At 44.0% G+C, this 20,181-nt stretch overlaps 1 protein-coding gene across 1 annotated transcript in view; it reads left to right on the top strand.

Moving 5' to 3' along the window:
• The window catches only part of LOX (lysyl oxidase), a 45,829-nt gene extending 33,015 nt beyond the window's left edge, over positions 1-12,814 (top strand). The window contains exon 2 of the mRNA XM_044282377.1: positions 12,696-12,814. Within this exon, the coding sequence (XP_044138312.1) occupies positions 12,696-12,814 (119 nt within the window). The remainder of the gene's footprint in view (positions 1-12,695) is intronic.
• The last annotated feature ends 7,367 nt before the right edge of the window (positions 12,815-20,181 follow it).

Genomic DNA, 20,181 nt, shown 5'->3' on the forward strand with positions numbered 1-20,181 from the left:
GCTTCATGTCAGCAGAGAATTAGTCTGCATGTCATAGCAGAGAATCAGGCTTCATGTCAGCCACCACTGCAACAGTCCATTGGCATATATTTAGGCCTAGCACACAGGCAGAGGAGAGGTTCATTCAACTTTGGGTAGCATCGCAATATAATGGTAAAATGAAAATAAAAATAGGATTGAATGAGGAAGTGCCCTGGAGTCCAATAATATATGGTTATGGGGAGGTAGTTAATGTCTAATCTGGACAAGGGACGGACAGGTCCTGTGGGATCCATGCCTGGTTCATTTTTATGAACGTCAGCTTGTCCACATTGGCTGTAGACAGGCGGCTGCGTTTGTCTGTAATGACGCCCCCTGCCGTGCTGAATACACGTTCAGACAAAACGCTGGCTGCCGGGCAGGCCAGCACCTCCAAGGCATAAAAGGCTAGCTCTGGCCACGTGGACAATTTAGAGACCCAGAAGTTGAATGGGGCCGAACCATCAGTCAGTACGTGGAGGGGTGTGCACACGTACTGTTCCACCATGTTAGTGAAATGTTGCCTCCTGCTAACACGTTGCGTATCAGGTGGTGGTGCAGTTAGCTGTGGCGTGTTGACAAAAGTTTTCCACATCTCTGCCATGCTAACCCTGCCCTCAGAGGAGCTGGCCGTGACACAGCTGCCTTGGCGACCTCTTGCTCCTCCTCTGCCTTGGCCTTGGGCTTCCACTTGTTCCCCTGTGACATTTGGGAATGCTCTCAGTAGCGCGTCTACCAACGTGCGCTTGTACTCGCGCATCTTCCTATCACGCTCCAGTGCAGGAAGTAAGGTGGGCACATTGTCTTTGTAGCGTGGATCCAGCAGGGTGGCAACCCAGTAGTCCGCACAGGTTAAAATGTGGGCAACTCTGCTGTCGTTGCGCAGGCACTGCAGCATGTAGTCGCTCATGTGTGCCAGGCTGCCCAGGGATAAGGACAAGCTGTCCTCTGTGGGAGGCGTATCGTCATCGTCCTGCCTTTCCCCCCAGCCACGCACCAGTGATGGACCCGAGCTGCGTTGGGTGCCACCCCGCTGTGACCATGCTTCATCCTCATCCTCCTCCACCTCCTCCTCATCCTCGTCCTCCTCAGTCCTCCAGTAGTGGGCCCTGGCTGGCCACATTTGTACCTGGCCTCTGCTGTTGCCAAAAACCTCCCTCTGAGTCACTTCGAAGAGACTGGCCTGAAAGTGCTAAAAATGACCCCTCTTCCTCCTCCTCCTCCTCCTCCTCCTGGGCCACCTCCTCTTCCATCATCGCCCTAAGTGTTTTCTCAAGGAGACATAGAAGTGGTATTGTAACGCTGATAACGGTGTCATCGCCACTGGCCATGTTGGTGGAGTACTCGAAACAGCGCAACAGGGCACACAGGTCTCGCATGGAGGCCCAGTCATTGGTGGTGAAGTGGTGCTGTTCTGTAGTGCGACTGACCCGTGCGTGCTGCAGCTGAAACTCCACTATGGCCTGCTGCTGCTCGCACAGTCTGTCCAGCATGTGCAAGGTGGAGTTCCACCTGGTGGGCACGTCGCATATGAGGCGGTGAGCGGGAAGGCCGAAGTTACGCTGTAGCGCAGACAGGCGAGCAGCAGCAGGATGTGAACGCCGGAAGCGCGAACAGACGGCCCGCACTTTATGCAGCAGCTCTGACATGTCGGGGTAGTTGTGAATGAACTTCTGCACCACCAAATTCAGCACATGCGCCAAGCAAGGGATGTGCGTCAAATTGGCTAGTCCCAGAGCTGCAACGAGATTTCGCCCATTATCACACACCACCAGGCCGGGCTTGAGGCTCACCGGCAGCAACCACTCGTCGGTCTGTTGTTCTATACCCCGCCACAACTCCTGTGCGGTGTGGGGCCTGTCCCCCAAACATATGAGTTTCAGAATGGCCTGCTGACGTTTACCCCGGGCTGTGCTGAAGTTGGTGGTGAAGGTGTGTGGCTGACTGGATGAGCAGGTGGAAGAAGAGGAGGAGGAAGCCGAGAAGGAGGAGGTGGCAACAGGAGGCAAAGAATGTTGCCCTGCGATCCTTGGCGGCGGAAGGACGTGCGCCAAACAGCTCTCCGCCTGGGGCCCAGCTGCCACTACATTTACCCAGTGTGCAGTTAGGGAGATATAGCGTCCCTGGCCGTGCTTACTGGTCCACGTATCTGTGGTTAGGTGGACCTTGCCACAGATGGCGTTGCGCAGTGCACACTTGATTTTATCGGATACTTGGTTGTGCAGGGAAGGCACGGCTCTCTTGGAGAAGTAGTGCCGGCTGGGAACAACATACTGTGGGACAGCAAGCGACATGAGCTGTTTGAAGCTGTCTGTGTCCACCAGCCTAAATGACAGCATTTCATAGGCCAGTAGTTTAGAAATGCTGGCATTCAGGGCCAGGGATCGAGGGTGGCTAGGTGGGAATTTACGCTTTCTATCAAATGTTTGTGAGATGGAGAGCTGAACGCTGGCGTGTGACATGGTTGAGACGCTTGGTGACGGAGGTGGTGGTGGTGGTGTTGGTGGTACATCCCCTGTTTGCTGGGCGGCAGGTGCCAACGTTCCTCCAGAGGCGGAGGAAGAGGCCGAGGCGGCAGCAGCAGAATAGGCCGAGGCGGCAGCAGCAGAAGAGGTAGCAGGGGGAGCCTGAGTGACTTCCTTGGTTTTAAGGTGTTTACTCCACTGCAGTTCATGCTTTGCATGCAGGTGCCTGGTCATGCAGGTTGTGCTCAGGTTCAGAACGTTAATGCCTCGCTTCAGGCTCTGATGGCACAGCGTGCAAACCACTCGGGTCTTGTCGTCAGCACATTGTTTGAAGAAGTGCCATGCCAGGGAACTCCTTGAAGCTGCCTTTGGGGTGCTCGGTCCCAGATGGCGGCGGTCAGTAGCAGGCGGAGTCTCTTGGCGGCGGGTGTTCTGCTTTTGCCCACTGCTCCCTCTTTTGCTACGCTGTTGGCTCGGTCTCACCACTGCCTCTTCCTCCGAACTGTGAAAGTCAGTGGCACGACCTTCATTCCATGTGGGGTCTAGGACCTCATCGTCCCCTGCATCGTCTTCCACCCAGTCTTGATCCCTGACCTCCTGTTCAGTCTGCACACTGCAGAAAGACGCAGCAGTTGGCACCTGTGTTTCGTCATCATCAGAGACATGCTGAGGTGGTATTCCCATGTCCTCATCATCAGGAAACATAAGTGGTTGTGCGTCAGTGCATTCTATGTCTTTCACCGCTGGGGAAGGGCTAGGTGGATGCCCTTGGGAAACCCTGCCAGCGGAGTCTTCAAACAGCATAAGAGACTGCTGCATAACTTGAGGCTGAGACAGTTTCCCTGGTATGCATGGGGGTGATGTGACAGACTGATGGGGTTGGTTTTCAGGCGCCATCTGTGCGCTTTCTGCAGAAGACTGGGTGGGAGATAATGTGAACGTGCTGGATCCACTGTCGGCCACCCAATTGACTAATGCCTGTACCTGCTCAGGCCTTACCATCCTTAGAACGGCATTGGGCCCCACCATATATCGCTGTAAATTCTGGCGGCTACTGGGACCTGAGGTAGTTGGTACACTAGGACGTGTGGATGTGGCAGAACGGCCACGTCCTCTCCCAGCACCAGAGGGTCCACTAACACCACCACGACCATGTCCACGTCCGCGTCCCTTACTAGATGTTTTTCTCATTGTTATGGTTCACCACCAGTGGCGTACCGCCAATATAGGCAGACCACGCCGTTGCTATGGGGCCCGCAGCGCAGGGGGGCCCGGAGTGCACGGAAGGCCCTGCCCCCTCCATTTATTTTAGCCAGGCAATACTAGTACTAACACACACTGTGGGCGGCGCAGGCACAGTGCGGGCCCGCGGCACTTGCCTTTGATCGGCGCCCGGCCCCCTCCCCCCTTGTATTAACTTGCTCATGCTGCCTCACTGCTTCAACTTGATTCTCCCGCCCGGCCAGCCTGCAGGTGTGTTCTAGTTTCACAGACACTGGCCAATCAGCGCAAGTCAGCAGCACAAAGAGGCAGCTGCTGATTGGCCAGTGTTTGCGGGCAGCAGGGGCGGGCGCCGGACCGCCGGTCATTACACATTCATTCTCTGAGTCTGTCTGACCTGAGCTGAGCCGCGACTCGAGTGAAGTAGGCAGCCTGCACCCTGCATCGATCCCTTCTCAGCCCCAGACTGAAGGACTGCTTGCCAGCTCCTGACCAGACACGGTTGGTGCCGGTGGTTTGTTATATTGGGAAGGGTCCCCAGGGTTAGATAGATAGGTTAATGCAGGCTGCAGCATTGCCAGGCAGCAAGAGAACTTATAGGGAGGGGGGCCCATAGAGGACAGTCTGCTTTCCTCCTACTCTGTCCTGTATGAGCCCCCCCCCCCCGAATCCTCTATGAGCCCCCTAATGCCCCCATTACCCCAAAATGTCCAGGGGGGAGGAGTAGGAGGAAAGCACACTGTCCTCTATGAGCCTCCCCCCCACCTGAGTCCTCTATGAGCCCCTCAACCCCTAATGCCCCCGAAAATGCCAGGGGGGAGAGGAGTAGAAGGAAAGCACACTGTCCTGAGCATTTTCGGGGGCATTAAGGGTTTCGGGGGCTCATAAAGGACAGTCTGCTTTCCTCCTACTCTGTCCTGTATGAGCCTCCCCCCCTGAATCCTCTATGAGCCCCCCTTATGCCCCCATTACCCCAAATTGCCCAGGGGGGGAAGAGTAGAAGGAAAGCACACTGCCCTGAGCATTTTGGGGGGCATTAAGGGTTTGGGGGGCTCATAGTGGACAGTGTGCTCTCCTACTCCTTGGGGGGCATTAGGGATTCTTTAATGGGGGTGTGGCATGGGAGGAGCCAGGACAGGAGGTGGGACGGGCCAGGGGTGGTTAGTGGGCGGGGTTAGGGGGCCCAATTTAGATGCTTGCTATGGGGCCCAGTGATTTCTATGTACGCCCCTGTTCACCACAACAACAAATATATTATTTGGCCCAATGTATTGTATTCAAATTCAGCGGGATATAAATTTGAGGCCTAGTATTTAGGCGCTGGGTGACCGGTATGGATTTAGTGACAGAATTAGACTTGGAAATGCACAGAAGCGTGTGTGTGAAGTTATTCTGAATGACCCTATGTGCACCTTCAATATGATCTACCCTTTTAGGGATAGATTTCAAATAGCTCTGATATAGCAGAAACGACTAAATTATGAAATTGCTAAATTGGGAATTGTATTTCAACCCAGAACAAAAAATGTGCTTTGACGGACACTAAATAACTTTCCCAGCCACAACAGGACAGCGGTAACGAGAGATTTAGCGGGATATAAATTTGAGGCCTAGTATTTAGGCGCTGGGTGACAGGTATGGGTTTAGTGACAGAATTAGATTTGGAAATGCACAGTAGCGGGTGTGTGAAGTTATTCTGAATGACCCTATGTGCACCTTGAATATTATATACCCTTTTAGGGATAGATTTCAAATAGCTCTGATATAGCAGAAACCACTAAATTATGAAATTGCTAAATTGGGAATTGTATTTCAACCCAGAACAAGAAATGTGCTTGAACGGACACTAAATAACTCGCCCAGCTACAGCACTAGGGACAGATTTAGCTGGATATAAATTTGAGGCCTAGTATTTAGGCGCTGGGTGACCGGTATGGATTTAGTGACAGAATTAGACTTGGAAATGCACAGAAGCGTGTGTGTGAAGTTATTCTGAATGACCCTATGTGCACCTTGAATATTATATACCCTTTTAGGGATAGATTTCAAATAGCTCTGATATAGCAGAAACCACTAAATTATGAAATTGCTAAATTGGGAATTGTATTTCAACCCAGAACAAGAAATGTGCTTGAACGGACACTAAATAACTCGCCCAGCTACAGCACTAGGGACAGATTTAGCTGGATATAAATTTGAGGCCTAGTATTTAGGCGCTGGGTGACCGGTATGGATTTAGTGACAGAATTAGACTTGGAAATGCACAGAAGCGTGTGTGTGAAGTTATTCTGAATGACCCTATGTGCACCTTGAATATTATATACCCTTTTAGGGATAGATTTCAAATAGCTCTGATATAGCAGAAACCACTAAATTATGAAATTGCTAAATTGGGAATTGTATTTCAACCCAGAACAAAAAATGTGCTTTGACGGACACTAAATAACTTTCCCAGCCACAACAGGACAGCGTTAACGAGAGATTTAGCAGGATATAAATTTGAGGCCTAGTATTTAGGCGCTGGGTGACAGGTATGGGTTTAGTGACAGAATTAGACTTGGAAATACACAGTAGCGGGTGTGTGTGAAGTTATTCTGAATGACCCAATGTGCACCTTGAATATTATATACCCTTTTAGGGATAGATTTCAAATAGCTCTGATATAGCAGAAACCACTAAATTATGAAATTGTTAAATTGGGAATTGTATTTAAACCCAGAACAAAAAATGTGCTTTGACGGACACTAAATAACTTTCCCAGCCACAACAGGACAGCGTTAACGAGAGATTTAGCAGGATATAAATTTGAGGCCTAGTATTTAGGCGCTGGGTGACAGGTATGGGTTTAGTGACAGAATTAGACTTAGAAATACACAGTAGCGGGTGTGTGTGAAGTTATTCTGAATGACCCAATGTGCACCTTGAATATTATATACCCTTTTAGGGATAGATTTCAAATAGCTCTGATATAGCAGAAACCACTAAATTATGAAATTGCTAAATTGGGAATTGTATTTCAACCCAGAACAAGAAATGTGCTTGAACGGACACTAAATAACTCGCCCAGCTACAGCACTAAGGACAGATTTAGCGGGATATAAATTTGAGACCTAGTATTTAGGCGCTGGGTGACAGGTATGGGTTTAGTGCCAGAATTAGACTTGGAAATACACAGTAGCGGGTGTGTGTGAAGTTATTCTGAATGACCCAATGTGCACCTTGAATATTATATACCCTTTTAGGGATAGATTTCAAATAGCTCTGATATAGCAGAAACCACTAAATTATGAAATTGCTAAATTGGGAATTGTATTTCAACCCAGAACAAGAAATGTGCTTTGACGGACACTAAATAACTTTCCCAGCCACAACAGGACAGCGTTAACGAGAGATTTAGCAGGATATAAATTTGAGGCCTAGTATTTAGGCGCTGGGTGACAGGTATGGGTTTAGTGACAGAATTAGACTTGGAAATACACAGTAGCGGGTGTGTGTGAAGTTATTCTGAATGACCCAATGTGCACCTTGAATATTATATACCCTTTTAGGGATAGATTTCAAATAGCTCTGATATAGCAGAAACCACTAAATTATGAAATTGCTAAATTGGGAATTGTATTTCAACCCAGAACAAGAAATGTGCTTGAACGGACACTAAATAACTCGCCCAGCTACAGCACTAAGGACAGATTTAGCGGGATATAAATTTGAGGCCTAGTATTTAGGCGCTGGGTGACAGGTATGGGTTTAGTGCCAGAATTAGACTTGGAAATACACAGTAGCGGGTGTGTGTGAAGTTATTCTGAATGACCCAATGTGCACCTTGAATATTATATACCCTTTTAGGGATAGATTTCAAATAGCTCTGATATAGCAGAAACCACTAAATTATGAAATTGCTAAATTGGGAATTGTATTTCAACCCAGAACAAGAAATGTGCTTGAACGGACACTAAATAACTCGCCCAGCTACAGCACTAGGGACAGATTTAGCTGGATATAAATTTGAGGCCTAGTATTTAGGCGCTGCGTGACAGGTATGGGTTTAGTGACAGAATTAGACTTGGAAATACACAGTAGCGGGTGTGTGTGAAGTTATTCTGAATGACCCAATGTGCACCTTGAATATTATATACCCTTTTAGGGATAGATTTCAAATAGCTCTGATATAGCAGAAACCACTAAATTATGAAATTGCTAAATTGGGAATTGTATTTCAACCCAGAACAAGAAATGTGCTTGAACGGACACTAAATAACTCGCCCAGCTACAGCACTAGGGACAGATTTAGCTGGATATAAATTTGAGGCCTAGTATTTAGGCGCTGGGTGACCGGTATGGATTTAGTGACAGAATTAGACTGGGATATGGCCAAAAAATAAACAGACTATTGCTGGTTAAATGCACTTGGTGTGACAGCTTCACCCTGATGTAGGCTTTAGCCAAAAAACAACCACACCATTGAGGGTTAAATGCACTTGGTGACAGGCGCAGCTTGCCCCTGATTTAGTATATGGCCAAAAAATGAACAGACTATTGCTGGTTAAATGCACTTGGTGTGACAGCTTCACCCTGATGTAGGCTTTAGCCAAAAAACAACCACACCATTGAGGGTTAAATGCACTTGGTGACAGGCGCAGCTTGCCCCTGATTTTGTATATGGCCAAAAAATGAACAGACTATTGCTGGTTAAATGCACTTGGTGTGACAGCTTCACCCTGATGTAGGCTTTAGCCAAAAAACAACCACACCATTGAGGGTTAAATGCACTTGGTCGCAGCTTGTGCTGGCGCACCACAAGACACAAAATGGCCGCCGATCACCCCAGAAAAATGTGACTGACAAACGGTCTGTGCAGCCTAAAAACAGTGAGCAATTGAGGATCAGCAGCTCAATGATCCACAGCTGCAGATCGATCAGTTAATCAAGTCCTTTGGAGGAGTTAATCTGCCTAATCTCGCCCTACTGTCGCAGCCGCAACCTCTCCCTACGCTAATCAGAGCAGAGTGACGGGCGGCGCTATGTGACTCCAGCTTAAATAGAGGCTGGGTCACATGGTGCTCTGGCCAATCACAGCCATGCCAATAGTAGGCATGGCTGTGATGGCCTCTTGGGGCAAGTAGTATGACGCTTGTTGATTGGCTGCTTTGCAGCCTTTCAAAAAGCGCCAAGAAAGCGTCACAAAAGCGCGAAGAAAGCGACGAACACCGAACCCGAACCCGGACTTTTACGAAAATGTCCGGGTTCGGGTCCGTGTCACGGACACCCCAAAATTCGGTACGAACCCGAACTATACAGTTCGAGTTCGCTCATCCCTACTCATAGTACCAAAAATATATATAAATTTTATTAAAGCATGATAAAATGACAACAGTAGAGAAAAACTAGTACATATGATGCCATTAGACAAAATGATGGCAGCGGAGAACAAAAAAGAGCGCCACCCCGGGAAGGAAAACACACGAATGAAAGAATACAAAAGTAAATGGAATATAACATGGGAAAAGAGAATGCTGGGTACAATGCCCAACCCATGCAATGAATAAATAATGAAAACAGTGAGTGCCAGGTGACAACAATGGTCAACGCATGTACCCCCAATGGCATAACAAATATGCAAGCATAAGTAAAGATGAAAGTATGTTGCATAAAGTAGACCAAGTGTAAATAAACAACAAGATCATATGGCCAGAGGGGGGCAGCAGGAGACCGGAGCTCACCTAAGACAGAACGTGTGCAAAGAGACCCAGGGTGGCGCTACCCCAACGCGCGTTTCGGCGTGCCTTCTTCATGGTAGAATATCTGCTAGGAAACCACTGCTAAGGACAGGCAACAAGCAGAAGAGACTTGTTTGGACTAAAGAACACAAGGAATGGACATTAGACCAGTGGAAATCTGTGCTTTAGTCTGATGAGTCCAAATTTGAGATCTTTAGTTCCAACCACCGTGTCTTTGTGCGACGCAGAAAAGGTGAACGGATGGACTCTACATGCCTGGTTCCCACCGTGAAGCATGGAGGAGGAGGTGTGATGGTATGGGGGTGCTTTGCTGGTGACACTGTTGGGGATTTATTCAAAATTGAAGGCATACTGAACCAGCATGGCTACCACAGCATCTTGCAGCGGCATGCTATTCCATCCGGTTTGCGTTTAGTTGGACCATCATTTATTTTTCAACAGGACAATGACCCCAAACACACCTCCAGGCTGTGTAAGGGCTATTTGACCATGAAGGAGAGTGATGGGGTGCTGCACCAGATGACCTGGCCTCCACAGTCACCGGACCTGAACCCAATCGAGATGGTTTGGGGTGAGCTGGACCGCAGAGTGAAGGCAAAAGGGCCAACAAGTGCTAAGCATCTCTGGGAACTCCTTAAAGACTGTTGGAAGACCATTTCAGGGGACTACCTCTTGAAGCTCATAAAGAGAATGCCAAGAGTGTGCAAAGCAGTAATCAAAGCAAAAGGTGGCTACTTTGAAGAACCTAGAATATGACATATTTTCAGTTGTTTCACACTTTTTTTAATGTATATAATTCCACGTGTTAATTCATAGTTTTGATGCCTTCAGTGTGAATCTACAATTTTCATAGTCATGAAAATAAAGAAAACACTTTGAATGAGAAGGTGTGTCCAAACGTTTTAGAGGGTTTTCTCTTAGTAAGCTATTTTTTCATCCCTCTTATAATAACGCTTCTGCAGTTAGTAATGAGTTTTTCAATCTCACCCCAAGTTTTTTTTTATTCACGTCAATACTGGTCAGTATTTCTCTACAGTGTCCTCCAGAGTGTATGTGAGAGATAGTGATATAAGAGTGGGATCTCCTCTTCCTTCTGTGTTCTGTGTATAGGAGAAATAGCAGCAGCTAGCCTCAGCCCACTAACTCAGGCAAAACTGAGAATTAAAGAAAGAACCTATAGGATAGGATACAAGTCATATAATTTCTAGATATAGTGTTATAACTTATGGACACACAAAAATGTATTCTGAAAAGTCACCTTAAGTGTAGGTACGCTTCAGCTACCATGTCCAAAAAGGGCAATAGTCGGGGGAAAAAAAGTTATTTACACTACAATGCCCATTAAATGTTTACTGGACATAGTACTTTACTTGTAATTGACAAACTAAAGTTTTTAGTTATTAGTAAAGTTTACCATTAAGATCTGACTTTATTTGTTGGCTAAAACTTGTGGATCTAATGTGTATTGTCATCAGAGCAGTTTTTAAAACAATAGTAGACTAGCTGTGAATATCATTTTATCCAGCTGATCCTCTGCTGTTTTCCTAGGATGAGTAACAAAGCAGGTTTTCTACCAGTTGCTCACACTTTCTCCCTCCAAAGATCAAGACAATCGTGAATGGTAATTCGAGAGGTCAACCATTACCATGGCTAGTTTTAGGTTGTCTCTCATGGAAAAACCCTTTCTGTACAACCTATTAGATCATATATTTGTAATAAAAGGGGCCTCACAACCTGATTCTATTACTCGGGCTCTGAAGCATGGCTTGCATCCAGACATTATACGATCAGATGATTAGGGTCCATCACAACTAGATTCCTCATGAACAGATATCGTTGGAGGGGACCTAACAGCTGAGCAGAGGTTTCTCAAAATAGGTTACCCCTAAGACATAAGTATTAAATGGAGAATAAAGACAAGCTAGAACACACAATTAGCAAAACTATTTAAATAATGGCTTAAATACCCTAAGAGGATTCAATTCAAGGTTATACCTTATGTCACATAGAGTATAGCGATGGTTTACCTTTTTCAGTGTACCTATTCATGTTTTTATATAGTATGTTTCTTACATAGATTTTTATACAGAGAAAAGTAAAATATCATGCCTAAACCTTTACCTAACCTTTTAACAAACTTTGCATGAATTAATATTACAATGTGTCTACATGAGAAATAACTAGTGTTGAGTAAAGTGAAGCATTTGAAGCGGAATTTGGTCCAAAATTTAGGAAAACTTCAATTTGCAACAAAGCCAAATTTTCTCACACTTCTTGGTAACGATTTAGGTTTTCATAAAATGGCTGCACGTGTTAAAAAGTGAAAGTAAGAAGTCTGAGAACATGAGATCAGAGATAATGCCGTGCAGCCAGCCATCCCCTGTGATGTAACAGCCATATAAAAGCCTTATGCCTAGGTTTTCCCGCCTCAATGCTGTGTACTATCTCTGGTACCATCACACAGGACCACAGGTTTTAAATGCCTGGCTGCCGACATAAATTTACTGTTGGGAAACGGTTAACTTCCAAGCCTTCACACTGAGATTGGGCCACAAAGTGGGAAGAATATGATTAGGCAGAGTGGCCTGGCTATACCTGGTTTATAGCCATTTGTGATTAATTCAGTTGTAATAATTTAAATTTATTGCCAAACTTTGGTGAAGCTGCCAAAACAAATTTTTTTAAACTTCATTAATCTCTAGAGATAACATTATTTCTGGCCATTATATGAATTATATCTGCCATTTTAGCGGTTTTCTCATCTGTACTCTATATCTGTAGTTTACAACAGTTTTCACTAGCTTCCATATACTGCACACAAAAAGTAGAGGAGAATATGCTTCTTATGGAGGTCATTACAGAAAAATACTGACCTGTATGGATATGAATAAAGCATTCACTCCTCTTCTCTCCTCGAGCTAGTATATCCATAGCTTATATATCTAAAAATTGGCAAGTGGAACTCACTAAGGTTGCAGAATTTCATGATCAATCCCAAGGAAGAAGATCCACAATAGCCAAAGAGGTGGCAGCTTCCCACTGAGTATTTTTTATTGGGGCCACATCAAGTTACTACAGAAGCAATGTTTCTGCCCTCATGAATTTCAGAATATAAAAATCATGGTTAATAGTAAAAGACCTCTGATGGTTCTAATGTTATGGCTGACAGGATGTAAGGATTTATTACATTACTTATTAACCCTTATATGGTAACTAAACATTATGATACTGAATCGTGTTTTCCTCTCCTTAGGGCTTCCAGACTTGGTTCCAGATCCCTACTACATCCAGTCCTCCATTTATGTGCAAAAAATGTCCATGTACAGCCTGAGATGTGCAGCTGAGGAGAACTGTCTTGCAAGGTCAGTCTAATGTTGCGAAGAATTTTTCACACAAACTTTTTCCTACTTGTTCAAGTCCAAAATCTGGTTCGTTGGATGATCTGTTATAACTAATGTTACTATAGTAAAAGAAAAAGGCAAATGTGAAAAGTCATAATCATTTCACATCAAATTTCCCCATCTTCTATTGAAAGGAACTTGGAAGCCCCCATGCACAGGTTATTGTTGGCAGATTCTGTTGTTTTTCTGTAGGATCCACCAATATTATTCTGATATGTGTGAATGGCATTTTACTGCTTGGTTGAGGCTAGCAGTTTAGATTGTTGAAAGTGTTTGATCTGAAGCTCCCTGCATAGTATATTGTGGTAGACGAATTCTAGAATACATGGAATGAACTGTTTTAAAAAAAAAAAATATTAATGCATTGTTCCATCTGCGTTAACCCAAGAAATGTAGAGAGAAAAAGGAGGGACTGAAAATAAAAATTATTAACTATTTGTACCAATACTCACTTGGTATCTGACTCCTGCTGACAGCGCCGATACAGAGGTTCCACTTTTTCCTGCACGGATCTTCTCAACCCAAGAAATGTGTTACTCATACTTAATGTATATAAAGCCTTAGATGTAGGTTCTCATGTCCTGCAGGCACTGGAAGAATAATCAGATATGTGACTCCATGCCCATAGGGTTGCTCCAAATGGTAGACATCAAATCTATATTTTTATTGAAACATAGTCCTAGAAAACAATCAGCAGTCAGTAGTTATGAAAAATGGAAAGTAAACTATTGGTCAAAAATCTTTCTAGTGACCTGGCAACTTGAAATGGAAAAAAGACTGCTGTTGTAGGTTAATCTCAATTGACCATGAGGGTATTCTGGAACATTTAGTTAAGTGAAGCATAAAATTAACTAAAGTTTTAAAATATTGTAAAAATTCTAATAGGTGCAGGGTTAAAGAATATTCTTGATTAAAAGATCTCACAGTCATTAAATATTATATGAAACTCCCTTATTATTGGTTCCATCAGAGCGGTCTTCCATTTCTGGTCTTGTGAAACAATATATTGTGTTTCTTTGTTAGTAACAAGAGCTGGGTTATTAGACTTTCTGATTGATCAAAAACAGAACTAAAAATGTCACTGTATCGTATTAAAACAGATTTGGTATGCCGCAGTCAAGAAAACTGGAAAGGCAGATGGGAAATATGAAATAAGTGCTAAGATACTGTTGAATGCTACATGTGATGAAGAAGGTCAACAAATAGTCCAAGCAGTAAAACCGCAAAAGCATAAGGAGCCACATCACTATTGTTAGATTCTGATCCATCAGATGAAGGATGGACTATAGGGTCATAGTAATTGAAAAGAAAGACTATGATGAGCCGCTTACTCTTAATAACTTAAAGGGGTTTTCCGTAAATAATGTTTTTTTTAGCAAGTGCCCGCAGTCTGCCTCCTGAAACAAAACATTCATGATTACCTGCTTTCCGTCACCCTGGTCCTCTGCGCTGTGTCCATCTTCCGGTCCCCGCACTGTTTACATCTGTTGGTGCATGGACATGGTTACAGGCACCTCTCCAGCCAATAGCTGACTTCAGCGGTGAAGTAGCAACAAGCAGCATGTCATCACAGAAGTCAGTCATTGGCTGGAGCAGTGCATGTGACCATGCTCTTGGACTGCCAGAAGAAAACAGTGTGGCGACCAGAAGTTGGACACAGTGGAGGTAGCATGAAGGACCAAAGCAGCGTGGAGCAGTATCAATCTTCTTTTTCAAGAGAGGAGTTTTAAAACTCCTTTAACCAACATGGGGCCCATATTCTAGGGTCCTCTATTGTGTATGTTCACCCCAGTCACTCTTTCTCATAGCACTGTTCAGCGAGTATTAACATACATTTAAACTAATAGAAGCTATTCACACCCACTCTGGACAGAGCTCAAAATTAGGTGAGCACTGCCCATAGTGGTTGTGAATAGCGTCTAAAAGTTTAAATGTATGTCGATACCTACTAAACACATGCTATGAGTGAAAGACCCTTTACACAGGCCAACTGTGCCAGCAATTATTAGGAACAAATGATTTGTCCCATTAATTGTCTGATGGTGAGCGTGTTTACATGTAGCACTCACCTCTGCTGTATGGGAACAAGCGATTGCTGTTTCTAACGCTTGTCTCCATACAGATTCCTTGTTTCTGGGCGGCAGATCCCTGTTTACACAGAATTATCTGATTCCCATAAACAATTATTTTGGTGTCATCTGATGGACCACTGTTCATCATCATCAGGTGATCAATGGCAATTTTACAACGGCCAATTATTGGCAATGAATGTTTCTAGGAATGCTTCTTTCTGATAAGTGCCCCTATCATTGGCTGGTGTAAAGCAGCCTTAACAGTGGTGTATCCACTTTAAATGCATAAGTGTTCATCTATTTTACAGCTTGTGTTGGTAGATGTTTAATATTCTTCAACAAAACTCATAGTTTTACTACTGGACTGTTCATGATCACACCAGAATGGAGTATGAGCGAATGAATTCCACTATCTCTGGTCAGTCAACTGGACATTGTCTGCTTTTGCTTTTCACAATTACTGTAGTAAAACTACTTGACAGCCTCCGAAAAGGCTAAACATTAAGGAAGAATTTATCAAGCCCTGCACTCCAGAATTCTAGCTTCAAAAAGTCTCAGAATAAAGCTTTGTGACTTATTAGCTAAATATTTTTTTTACTATCACTCTCTCCAATTTTGAATAGTGGGTGGGAAAGTGGATGTGGTTAGCCTGTCGAGCTGATTTAGGCCAGGTCAACTTAATCTTACTCCAGTAAATGGGTTGAGTAAGAAATGGAGAACAGCTCAAGACAGAGGTGTTAGATTTAAAGATACACCAGATTTATCAATCATCATTTGATAAGTTTGGCCTAAATTATGGCAACGCACAATCCAACAAAACTGACTTTAAAACATTCCCCTCATGATAAATCTCCATCAACATCTAGGAGAGAATGATCTGGTATTAAACCATGAATTGCTCCCAGGAAACAAAACCTCAGGCTAGTCGACTCAAAAGTGGCCAATAAAATAAACAGGGAGGCCAAAGTGAAAAAATTGGGTATAATACATAACATATAATTGGCGAACAGTGCTGAGATGGATCAGACGGATATGGAGATTGTTATGAACTGCAAACAGATGTTTCATTTCTATGGACAGACCAAAAATAACAAAAGAAGTAAAAACACAGGAACAAAGTGTGAAGAGAAAGAAGCACCTACAGATCTAGCACATGTCATTTTATAGATTGTGTATACTGCTGTAGTAGGATGATGTCACATATTGATAACGGCTGACAGGAAGTTATTCTTTTTAAATATGTATTTTTTTATTTAACATGGAGAAAAATGACAAAGAGGGTCATCAAATAATCTAGAATAATGGTGTTATGCAGTAGTACAATAGTAGAAAACATTGTCATACAGCTGTCAAGCAAGTAATAATTTCCATCCATTTTATGTACAAAATGGTGAAATGTAAGGAAAGTTAATAGGATAGATTGCTGAAGGACCGACAGTAGAAGAAAAGTTGAAGGAAAAAGCAGCCTAAAAGGTTGCTGGGGGAATGTAAAAGGGAAAAAATAGGAGGACAGAAGTCTTGATTTGGCTAAATGAGCACAAAAGGGGGACTATATGAGCCAAAGCAGTCTATGAGTTGGCTGGAGCAAGTACATAGCTAGGGGTGAGGGCAAATGGGCTTGTCCCCAGGGTGGTGGTTGCTGGGGAGCACAAACAAGGTACATTGCATTGGTTAAGGGTATTAAGATATTGAGTAAGGATGGTAAGCTAAACCTTTGCCCTGAGTGAAGGAAATCCTACTTTGACCCCTTGTTACTGTGGCGACCTGTGTCCACCGATGCCTGCTATTCCAGGCGGGTGCGGGGGTTGCTCCACTCCCTGTGTGTATTGGGCTAGTATTCAGTGAAACCTTGCTGTGGCACTAAAAAGGTTAACCTTCCCTTTTGCTTTCGGTTTAGCAGCTATGGTGCTGATCAACCCTCCTATTTTTTCTGGGCACTTTGTTCCACCCCTTTGCCTTAGCTTTGATATTCTGTGCTTGGTAGTTCTAGAGAAGGTGTGTTTTTGCTGTCTATCTACCCATGTACCAACCCTGATCCTCCGCTGCCTGTCTTGACCTTGGATTTGTTTTATGGATATGCTAGAACTCTGCCTGCCTAGACCTCAGATTTGTTTAACAGATACGCATAAGTATTGTCTGCTCCTTTGGTGCTTTGCACTGGTGTCTCTGGTCCCTATGAGTTAGCTGATAACTATACCAGGACTATTCCAAGTGGTAGCAGCCTGGTGGCTCCCTGCATTGAAGACCAGATTCCTGTATAGGGGTTAAAGGGTGAATACCAAGGGACTGCCAGGACAATGCCCTTAAGATTAGCCCAAAGCAAAACCAGTTAGTTTGCACAGTGGCTCCATGCTCACTGCCTGTTACATACTGGCCCAGAGGAAGAAAAAGGGAAAGTAATAATCCTAGTAATAAAATAGTTTTAGATAGATAGTGTTGCAATTTGGGCATGGGGGTGGGGTCGGAGATGACAGATGACAGATCCACACACTCCAGCAGGTTAAAAGTCCAAATATTGTTTATATCGTCCAAGCAGCACAGTGGCATCCAAGTTCAAAATTCACTTGGTTGAACCAACGGCAACATGAACCATAATTATAAACTAAAAAAAAAACCTGCCCGTCTGGGTGCTAACTATACATAAGGTTACCTCACCTATCTCTCAGCATCAACATTATATCAGGCTTTGAACAACAACAGATGCAGCTTTCAGGCACTGACCCTTAATGGGCTTTGCAGCCCTGTTATGAGGTCAATAGCTACACCTGGGTTGCCTCAGGCTAGGAGAAAGTGGTGTATTGGTGTGGGAGGGAATGCCAAGTTCCATTACAACATCTACCTGCCATTCCATAAAAATCCAACCCATCAAACAACTTCACTTTACTGAAGCAACCCAGCTTTCCTGGATTCTTTTACCTTACCCATCTAAGCATTATGGGTGAAATATACGCACCCTCCAGTACCTTTATGGACACAGAGGTGCTGTACTTGAAAATACATAATATATAGCAGGCATGCTCAACCTGCGGCCCTCCAGCTGTTACAAAACTACAACTCCCATCATTCCCTGACAGCCTACAACTAAAATCCTACAGAAGGGCATTGTGGGAGGTGTAGTTTTACAACAGCTGGAGGGCCGCAGGTTGAGCATGCCTGATATATAGCATATAAGGCTACTTTCACACTGCCGTTTCTGGGTTCGCCTGTGGGATCCGTTCAGGACAAGCAGTTCAAAACGGATCAGTTTAGCCCCAATGCATTCTGAATGGATAAGGATCCGTTCAGAATTCATCAGTTTGGCTCCGTTCAGCCTCCATTCCGCCTCGGAGGCGGACACCAAAACGCTGCCTGCAGCCAAACGGATCAGTCCTGACTTACAATAAGTCAATGGGGACGGATCCGTTTACATTGACACAATATGGTGCAATTGTAAACGGATCCGTCCCCCACTGACTTTCAATATAAGTCAGGACGGATCCGTTTGATTTACACTTAGACTTATATTTTTTTTTGACAGAGTAATGCAGACGGATCCGTTCTGAAGGGATACCAGCGTTTGCATTATGTGCGGATCCGTCTGTGCAAATACCAGACGGATCTGCACCTAAACGCAGGTGTGAAAGTAGCCTTATATGCAAGAGTATGTCCTGAAAAAGCAAATACAAAATGTAACAATAATGTAAAATGTAATAGGTTATCCACAGTATTTCCTAAGTAGACTTCCTAAGGATATTACTGAAATACAGCTACCTAAAGTACAGTACACATTAATGCATTCCTTACTTGCAGGAGGCATGGAATGTATTTGAGTACATGACACAGCTTCTTCATACTTCACTTCAAACATCCAGCTAAGACTTTTTTATGATGCCCAAAGCAAAATTTGCAAAATGTAGACAGAAAGAAAGGCATAGTTCAGCTGCATCAGTGACACCACTTACAATACCTACCGGCGTTAGGGGGGCAAACTGGGAAAAAGCATAGTCACTATACTTGGAGACACCCTGTGTATACTTATCTATTTTTTAAATATGTCTGTGGGGATTCAAACTCACAACCATCTACATTAAAGGCAAGAACATTAAAGGGAACCTGTCATCAACTTTATGCTGACCTCACTGAGGGCAGCATAAATTAGTGACAGAAATGCTGATTTCAGCGGTCTGTCACTCATGAGCTAAAAGTAAGTGGTTGCTGAGAACCAGCATCTTAATCATTGCAGCCCAGGCCTGGAAAAGAGTCCAGTCTACCTGAGAAGAGTCCTGGTTATTCATAATCTCCTGCTCTCCCTGTCTATATGCTGACTGTTGGCAGTTCTCTCCTAGAGAGAGGGAGAAAGCCAGGTAGAAGTCAGTCATCAGCAGGTGGGCGGGAGAGCAGGAATTCATGAATAACCAGGACTCTTCTCAGGTGGCCGTGACTCTTTTCCAGGCCCGGTCTGCAAGGATTGTGATGTTGGTTCTCGGCAACCACTGACTTTTAACTTGACAGACTGCTGAAATCTACTCACCTGTGTCTACTTTATGCTGCTGTTAGTATGGGCTGCATAAAGTTGACAGGTTCCCTTTAACCACTGGGCTACAGAGCTCAATGCTACGTCATTGCTGAAAAACCTCATAGAAGTTTCTCTTGTATAATACAAAAGAAACGTCTATGAGTTTTTTTAACAAGAGAAACTATGAGGTCTTTCAGCAATGATTTAGCATTGAGCTCTATAGCCCAGTGGTTAAGGTTCTTACCTTTAATGTAGAAGGTTGTGAGTTCGAATGCCCACAGAAACATTTTAAAAATAGAGATTAAATAAAACCTAAGTATACAGGGTGTCCCTAATAGTGAAAAATTAGATTTTATTGAGCAAAACGTAAAATATGATCAAAAAAAGCGAATTGCCTTTTTTAAATTTTTTTCTGTTACGCCATTCACCATATGGGCTAACTTTTTAAAATATTTTAATAGTATGGGCGTTTTCGCATGCGGCGATGCCTATAGTGATTTTTTTGTTTGTTTGTTTCTTTTTATTTTGGGGAATGGGACTGATTTTAATTTTAACTTTTTTTATATTTTCAAAAGTTTTTTTTTAGTTTTTGTACTTTTTGTTAAGTCCCCCAAGTAGACCACAACATACTATCATCAGATGTAAATTGCTCTATTAGTCTGTATAAAAATCACTATATGACAGTTCAGTGCTGCCATCTAGTGGCCTTAACTGGGGTATACTAACAATGAGCCTGGAAGCTTAGTACAGGCTGCGGCTTATTTATAGAAC

This window comes from Bufo gargarizans, chromosome 1 (assembly GCF_014858855.1).
Source record: "Bufo gargarizans isolate SCDJY-AF-19 chromosome 1, ASM1485885v1, whole genome shotgun sequence".
Taxonomy (NCBI): Eukaryota; Metazoa; Chordata; class Amphibia; order Anura; family Bufonidae; genus Bufo; species Bufo gargarizans.